The 7958-nt window shown below is 41.6% G+C and overlaps 1 protein-coding gene across 7 annotated transcripts in view; it reads left to right on the forward strand.

Annotated features, from left to right (window-relative positions):
• Positions 1-7280, forward strand: part of Prr14l (proline rich 14 like) — a 63761-nt gene extending 56481 nt beyond the window's left edge. For 6 of the 7 annotated variants that reach the window (XM_023705838.1, XM_023705835.1, XM_023705840.1 and 3 more), the window contains 2 exons: positions 1089-1160; positions 3046-7280. In XM_023705838.1, the coding sequence (XP_023561606.1) occupies positions 1089-1160; positions 3046-3322 (349 nt within the window). In that variant the 3' untranslated portion in view covers positions 3323-7280. The remainder of the gene's footprint in view (positions 1-1088; positions 1161-3045) is intronic. The other variant, XM_023705839.1, reaches the window with a different exon arrangement.
• Positions 7281-7958: the final 678 nt, after the last annotated feature.

Raw genomic sequence — 7958 nt, forward strand, 5'->3', positions numbered from 1 at the left:
AAAAAAAAAAAAAAAAAAAAATAGATCTAGGGACATTGTATTTTTTGGGGGAAGAATAACATTATTGATTCATTTCATAAATTTAGTCTGCTCATTAAAATTTTTGCCAACTACTAAAAGGGAGAATATATAATTCGCAAGCTGGGAGAGGGGAATAAAAATGAATGTAGTTCATTATAGAGTGCCTGCCTAGGATATATGAATCCTGGGTTCTATCTTCAACATCACAAAAGGAAAAAAGATGTTTTTTTAGAAACTGTGGTAGCATACACACTTGGGAGTCTGAGGCAGCAGGATTGCTATAAGTTCAAGCCAGACTTTGCTTCATAGCAAAACACTGTCTCAGAGAAGAAGAGGGAAAGGATGAATGAATTGAGGAGAAGGTACAGAGAAACTGTGAAATGAGGCAGTAGATCCAAACCCAAATATTATCATTTCTGGTAATTCTATTAATGGACTCAAATTTTATGAAGTTGAAGATTTCTAGTCAATAAAGAAAACCTAGGGGCCGGCCAAATAGCTCAGCAGATTAAAGTGCCTGCAAGCAAGCGCAGGTGCTGGAGGTTCAATCCCCGGGCCTGCTCCTGGGGCACACTGAGATAGCAGTTGAGACTGGGCATGGTGGCATGTGCCCATAATCCCAACTCTTGGGAGGCTGTAAAGAGGCAGATCACTATGAGTAGGATCTAGTGAGACCCTGAACACCATGTAGGCCCCTTCCTAAAATCCCCCCCCCCAAAAAAAAAGGAAGAAAACCTAGTATGTATTCACATAAAACACATCTCTTACTACAGAAAAATTGAGAGTAAGAGAATGGAGCACAAAGGCCTGAGTTCAATCCCCAGTTCCACCACCCCCCCCCCAAAAAAAGAGAAAGAATGGAAAGGGTAGGGTTGGGAAATAACCAGTCTGTACTCTTTTTGAGAACAGCATGAAGAATTGGGGCTGGGGACATGGCTCAGTGGAATAAGTGCTTCCGTAGCAAGCGCAAAGGCCTGAGTTCAATTCCCGGTTCCACCAAAAATAAAGAATAAAAAAATAATAAAAAATAAATAAAAGGAGCACGAAGAATTTATTTCTCTTTTCAGGTTAAAGAAAAAGGAATTTAGTTTAGAAGAAATATATACAAACAAAAATTACAAGTCTCCTCCTGCAAACAGGTAAGTATATGTGGCTTGGAAATGAAAGAGACTGTGTAATAGTTGATGTCAAACTGTAATCTTTTCACTTTAAAAAAAAAAAAAAAGTACATACTCATTTCTGAGAATATTTTGTCTTTTAAATAACCAGAATTGGTGTTTTTAACTGGCAGCACTAGGATAGTCAGTGATAGGATAGGAAAGAGGTGTACATGGGGTTATGTGGTCACAGAAAGTCTCATTTTCATTTGTATTTGTGTTTCTACCAAATATGCTGGCTGGCTTCCATTATAATCAATGATCCTCAAATATAATTCCAAGCCAGAGTACAGAAATAATTTGAATTCACTTCAAATTGATGACATTTATTAAATTCCTGTTTCATCCAAAGTATACCAAGAGGGGGCTGGGGAGATAGCTCAGTAGAATAAGCACTTGCCTGGCAAGTGCAAGGGCCTGAGTTCAATCCCCAATTCTGCCCCCCACCAAAAAAAAAAGTATACCAAGCGTTCTAGGACTTTGTCCTAGGATTTTATTTTTGCATCATTGCTAAATAATAGGAAAGATGGGGCTGGTGAGATGGCTCAGTGGTCTAAAGCACCTACTTAGAACAAGCTTAGCAAAGCACAGGGACTGCAGTTCATTCCCCAGCACCAAGTGCCAGCCAGCCCCGCCCCCTGGTGGGCTGAGCTGGCCACACACACACACAAATAAATAAATAAAATTTAAAAAAAAAAAATAGGAAAGGATTAAAAACCATCTAGAATATATATTTCTGGAGTTCCTATTACATTTTGGTCCATCCTTATAAAGGAGTATACTACGTTCTTAGTAAATCAATCAGAAACTTGTGCACATTAGAACAAGTTTAAAGGTTATTGATAGGTCAGAGAAGCCCAGTATAAGACTGTGTATGATTTGCTATTTGATATATAATTTATGTTTATATACCATAAATTAATAAAGTGTATGCCAAGTCCATCCAGAAACTTTGTTGGTTAATCCAAGGGCTTTTTAGTTCTGGGCTACCTCTTCAGACCTTTTTTTTTTTTTTTTCCAGTATCAGGGATTAAACTTGGGACCTTTCACCTACCAGGCAGGCACTTAAGCTGCAGAGCTATCTCCCCAGCCCTATTTTAATTTTACTTTGAAGGAGGGTTTTGCTGGCCTCTTAGACTTGTAATCCTCCTGCTTCAGTTTTCCAGATAGCTAGGACTATAGTCCCAAACCACCACACCTGGCATGGTTTTTGGTTTTGAGATAGAGTCTTACTGTGTTCCCGAGGCTAGCCTTGAACTCTTGATCTTTCCACATCAGCCTCCCTGGGAGCTGGAATTGCAACCATTCACCCAGTCTCACTGTGTTGATCCTGAATTCCTGGGCTCCATGGGCCCACGTATTTGATTTTCCCAAGTAGTTAAAATTGCAGGCATCTGCTACCAAGTCTGCCCTTCCTTTTGATTTTGATTTTGGTTATTTTTTATTTTTATGTCCTGTAAGCTCATGGTGGCTTTTACACTTTTAGTTGCTTAAAAAAGACAGGAGAGGAAAAATTTGCAGTAAGGACCTAGGTGGTTCATAAAGTTTAAAACACTATCTTTTTGATAAAGAGTCAGTCTCTAATACTGTCATTTACATGTCTGTACATTGAATAACTTTGCAGAGGATACACAGAAAATATGTTAGTAGTGTTGCTTATGGTGGTGGTGACAGCAGGGATAGTGTCTCTTCTGCCCTATACCCTTCATCAATTTGGATTTTTTCAACTTGTACACAAATACATGATTTCATAAACACTTGAGTAAGAACTCATTAATGCAAGTAGCTTTCCGCCCCTGTTGACTACAAGTGCTGGTGATCTATGTGAATCAGTCTGTTATTATTTTGTTTTGTGCTCTAACCTCAGGTGTTTAGAGACCATCTTTGAGGAACCCAAGGAACGAAATGGTACGCTAATCTCAGTCAGCCAACAGAAAAGAAAGCGAGTTCTAGAATTTCAGGACTTTACAGTCCCGCGAAAGAGGAGAGCTCGAGGTAAAGTCAAGTTGAGTGGCAGCTTTACCAGGGCTCAGAAGGCAGCTCTGCAAAGTCGAGAACTGGATGCTCTTTTGATACAGAAACTGATGGAGCTGGAGACCTTCTTTGCCAATGAAGAGGAGCAGGAGCAGTCATCAGGCTGCTGAGAAGCAATGTGGATAGAGGTCTTAAGCTTGGATCTTTCCAGACCTCCCTGAAAGAGGTTGCCTGTTTTTACCCTATGTTCCAGCTACTCAAGATGCCCAGTCCAATAATTTTTACCTATTTCAAGGTGCAGCCTTTTTAGGAACTGGTGATGGAGGGTCCTGTGTTTCTACTGCTGAGTATAGAACCTCAGGAATGCTCTCTTTCTCCTGGAAATGGTCCCAAATGACATCTGGCCATCTCTTCCTTATCTCTGCCATCCACAGGAGGAAGAAGCCACGTATCTTACACAACACTAAAATTCCAATGACTCCGAACATTTGCACGTCCACATGAAAGTTCCGCTTTGTTTACGGTGGTGCTAGACCAAGATGACTTAGAGATATGGTCCAGGGAAGGGGACCTGGCTTCCTGTCCTGTGTGGAATAACCAGCTCATTTCAGTAGTGGAGAAAAGATGAGCTGTTGTATTTTCTACTTTTTTGAGTTTGTCTGCCCAGAACTTGTTAATGTACGTGTGTGCTTTGTGTGTGTGTGTGTGTGTGTGTGTGTGTGTGTGTCTTTTCCCCCATTGTTTTATCCCTTCTGTGACTTTGGGTCACTAGTGCCAGAGGAGCCCGTCCAGGCCCCAATCAAAGTAAGTTGCACTTTCTAATGTGATATTGATTATTTTCATTTTATTTCATTTCTCGTGTGTGTGTGTGTGTGTGTGTGTGTGTGTGTGTGTATTACTGCTGCATGTTTGGGGCCTTTAAATGTGATTTTAAAGTTTTTTTAAGAAATTAAGGAAAAAGATAATACATGTCTTAAGAGAATACACGATAGGCATTTGACCCAGTTGAGTGGTGCATGGAAGACATATTTCCCATTAATATGTTTCAAGCAATCCCTCTCCATCTCTAACTTCTAATATAGTTGATTAGAGGGAGCACTTTTTTAAAAAAATCTGGGTTCTTATTCCTGCCTATTAAGTACACATATTTATTTTAATTTCATAATTAAGAATAGATTTCTCTCACAATCACTTAAAAAATGATAAGTTTGAGTGTGGTTTTATCTGAAATGTTAGTGTGTGGCAAAGTTGGGTGCACTGGCTTGGATAGTGACAGACCAACCTAGAAGGTCTTCAGCTAGTCAAGCATTGTACTCCAGGGCTGGGGAGAAGGTCGGGGTAGCAGTGCAGACCCAGTGGTGCATTTTGGAGTGGAATCATGAAATTCCACAGCCAGCCTTCTTTGAGGGTACCTCATATATTTTAGTCCTGTGTCAGACCTACTGGAAGTATTGTCAAATGCCAGAAATAGCAGAGTTTCTGGATTTGTATCTGTAGGAGCCTGTGGGTAGCAGGATACTATGTAAGCAGCAGGCCCAGAGGTCTCGTTTCTTTTCCACTGAATCCCTGTGTGCCCTTGCTCCCTTACTCCTCCTCTTCTTCCACTGTTTTGTTTTGTTTTGTTTTGTTTTGTTTTGTTTTGTTTTGTTTTTTCCTTCTTCCTCTCTTGTCTTTTAAAGTTAAGAGTTCAGAGTTAACATTCCTTGGCTGGTGAGTAGGATGCTGAAGTCAGCCACAAGACACTGGTCACATCTTCCCATCTTCCTAGGGGCCACCACCTTAAAGCAGCTGATGATGAAACTGTCCAAGCGTCAGGGACAGTTTCCAGTCTGTTAATAAGAGTGAGTGATGCTGCCTTGGAATGTTGGCCGACTCTTCTAGGATTCTTTTGCTCCCCAAATGTAGGTGGAGGGATGGGGTGTGGGTAGGGGTCACTATGTGCCTTTGCTTTACAGGTTGATAATCTGTACCACACTGGAGCAGAAAAACTGACATAAATGGGGGGAAAAATGTGCCATGTTTATCCATCTTCCAGGCTTGCCACCTCAGACATAGCATTTAGATAAATGAAATACACATTTGGCTAATCACAGAGGTTTCTGAGGCCATGGCCCCATAGAAGAGCATCAGGTTTTCTCACTGGCTCTGAATGATGTTGACAGATGTTGCTGTTCAGTGTGCTTTTTGCCCATCCCATATGGGTGATGCAACATGTTTCACCTTAGTATCTCTCTCTTCTTAGGGCTCTTTGGGCAGTCAGGGCAGGGTTCTTAGTACTTCTGTCATTTTGCTGAAGGAAATCAAATGGATAATACATTGTACCTTTGTACCAACATGTTTGGGGAACTCCTGCTGTACACTTACAAAGTAGCCATGACAAAGTTGACAAAGCCCTGTTTGCCTGCTCCATTGCCACTGTAGCTGAGGCAGCACTGTGGCAGCCAAGTCCCCCACAGCAGTGGAGGTGGGCACAGTAGTGGTATCACCAACGTGACAGACATGCAGTTTCAAGTTCAGCCATTATAAGTCCTCTTGAAAGCACTGGAGCGTTGGTTTGGAACATTGGTATCTAGGTGTGAAGGACAAGAGGAACAGAGACCTGGCTTCTTCCTCCTGGGAATGTAGTGGGAAGCTACTCTAAGGCCAGCTTTGCCTGTCCTTGAAATTCTTGGCCTACCCTCTTTTGGGGGCCTTTCTGCTCCAAAGTTGAGATGCCTCATTGTAAACTTGCAGTTACTTATGAGTAGTTGATGTATCAGTTCCAGCCACACCTGTCCTCACACCCAGTTTTACCAGTGACCTAACCAGGCCCAAGGCTCAGTGGTCCCCAGAACCAGTGGCCCCTCACTCTTATCACATTCCCAGGGCTATAGGATGGGCATTGCATGATGGGGTTTGGTACCATTTCTGAGAATGGGGAATTTTCACCCCACATGGTGGAACCTTACAACTGTAGCTAACTCAACCATAATTCACCTCCAGAAGATTAGTATTTTAGTATTTATGGGAAACGAGGCAAAATCTTAGGTCCAGTCAGGATTCTGCCTGTCTCCTTTCATCTTTCATTCTCTGGCTACAGTGGTCTCCTCCTGTCACATCTGCCCCTCCCCCTTCAATTTTTTTCTCTTAGTCTAGCCTCATTTCTCCCTTAGTTTCAAGGTACCTCATCATCTATTAAAACATTGTGTTCACCTTACTGAACTGCAGCTGAGAGGTGCGGTGAAGAGACTTGTAGTGTTTGCCTTACTCAGAGCCTGAAGAGCTCAGAAACTCATGCTGTGAATTCCAAAACTCAGTACCCCTCCAAGAGCTGTGAAAATCATGATGCTTTTATTATAATTTTGCCTGAAAGGGTCTTTTGTGTGGGCACTGGAGCCAACTGAGGTCAGTATCAGATCCCACTCTGGGTATACTTGCCTGTGGCTCATCCCCACCCACCAGGCTTCGTGGAGCAGCAGCAAGCGTGTAGGACTGTGGCAGCAGGGCCAAGGCTGCAGTGCGGCCAGTGGTTGCAGAGCCATCACTCCAACTCCAAGCTAGGGTTCCTTCTCATCATCTGTACCATGTACATTAAGATCCACAAAAGACCAACTTTTAGACGGTCATACATTTTTTTCCATTACCTGAGAAGTATGCAGTTGGTGCTTTCTTTAATATCTTTTTTAAAATTTCTATAAGCTTTTTCCCTGAAAAGGACATCTTAAATAACCATATTGTGGGTGGCTGTATCCCAAGTACAAAGAATTGGCCCAAGGTACAGTGTCCTTGCCTGGTTTCAAGTAAGGAGAGGGCTCCTTGATTGAACTGAACCTCTATATAAAACTTCTGTATAAAACTGACTAAAAAGAGACTTAATTTTGCTGAAGTCATATTAATGTTACCATCTGAACACTTTAAGCAGCAAAAGCTACCTTGATTGTAAACTGAGGGGATCCCTGTGTAGCCCACCATTTGACATGGCACACTAAGATGTGATGCTTGTTAACAGTCTTCACAAGCTCCTCTGTGGTGCTGAATTGTATTTGAATTCTCAGTGAGAGACCTCCGCGTCTCCTTGAACTGGGATCTGGGTCAGTAAACGCTGCCTGAAGGTTTCTATATTATCATGGTCAGTAGTTCAGTGAAATTTGTACATTTTTTGATAACATTGGCATATACAGTGCCCCTGCAGTTCCTTTTTTTGTTTGGTAGTTTGTGACTCTACAATGCCCACTGTTATGTGTGTTAATTTATGAAAATAAATTTTTTTGAAAACCTTTCAGCTATATATAAAGGCTATTTTATTCTTAAGGCTTCATAGTTAGTTAAAAGTTTACCTATAATGTCATGAGGTTTTTGTTGCTTTATTTAAAGACATTCCAGTTATATTTACAAGCATTATCCACTCCAAATTGGTCACTATTTTCTGAAAACTGTCTTGTTTTCAGAATATGTATAGGACTCCATTTTTACTCCAGGACAGAAGTGGACCTTTTAAAATGTGCTCAGCCATGGCCAACTCTTTTGCCAGGGAACCTCTGAATCATACCCAATTAAGCTGGGTCACTGCCAAGTATTTTAGATATGACTTTTAAATAGCATGACTAGTCAGGTGTAATGGTACACACCTATAATCGCAGCACTCAGAAGGCTGAGGCAGGAGGATCTCCATGAGTGAAACTGGCCTGAGCTACATAGTGATTTTTAAGGCCAGTCTAAACTATGCAACATACTTACATACTATCAAAATATTGGGAATAACTCTGACTTGCCGAAAAGACTGGGGCACAGGGGCTGGGGGTTCAATCCCCCGGCCTGCTGTGCAAG

This window comes from Octodon degus, unplaced genomic scaffold (genome assembly GCF_000260255.1).
Source record: "Octodon degus isolate 3935 unplaced genomic scaffold, OctDeg1.0 scaffold00230, whole genome shotgun sequence".
Lineage (NCBI taxonomy): Eukaryota > Metazoa > Chordata > Mammalia > Rodentia > Octodontidae > Octodon > Octodon degus.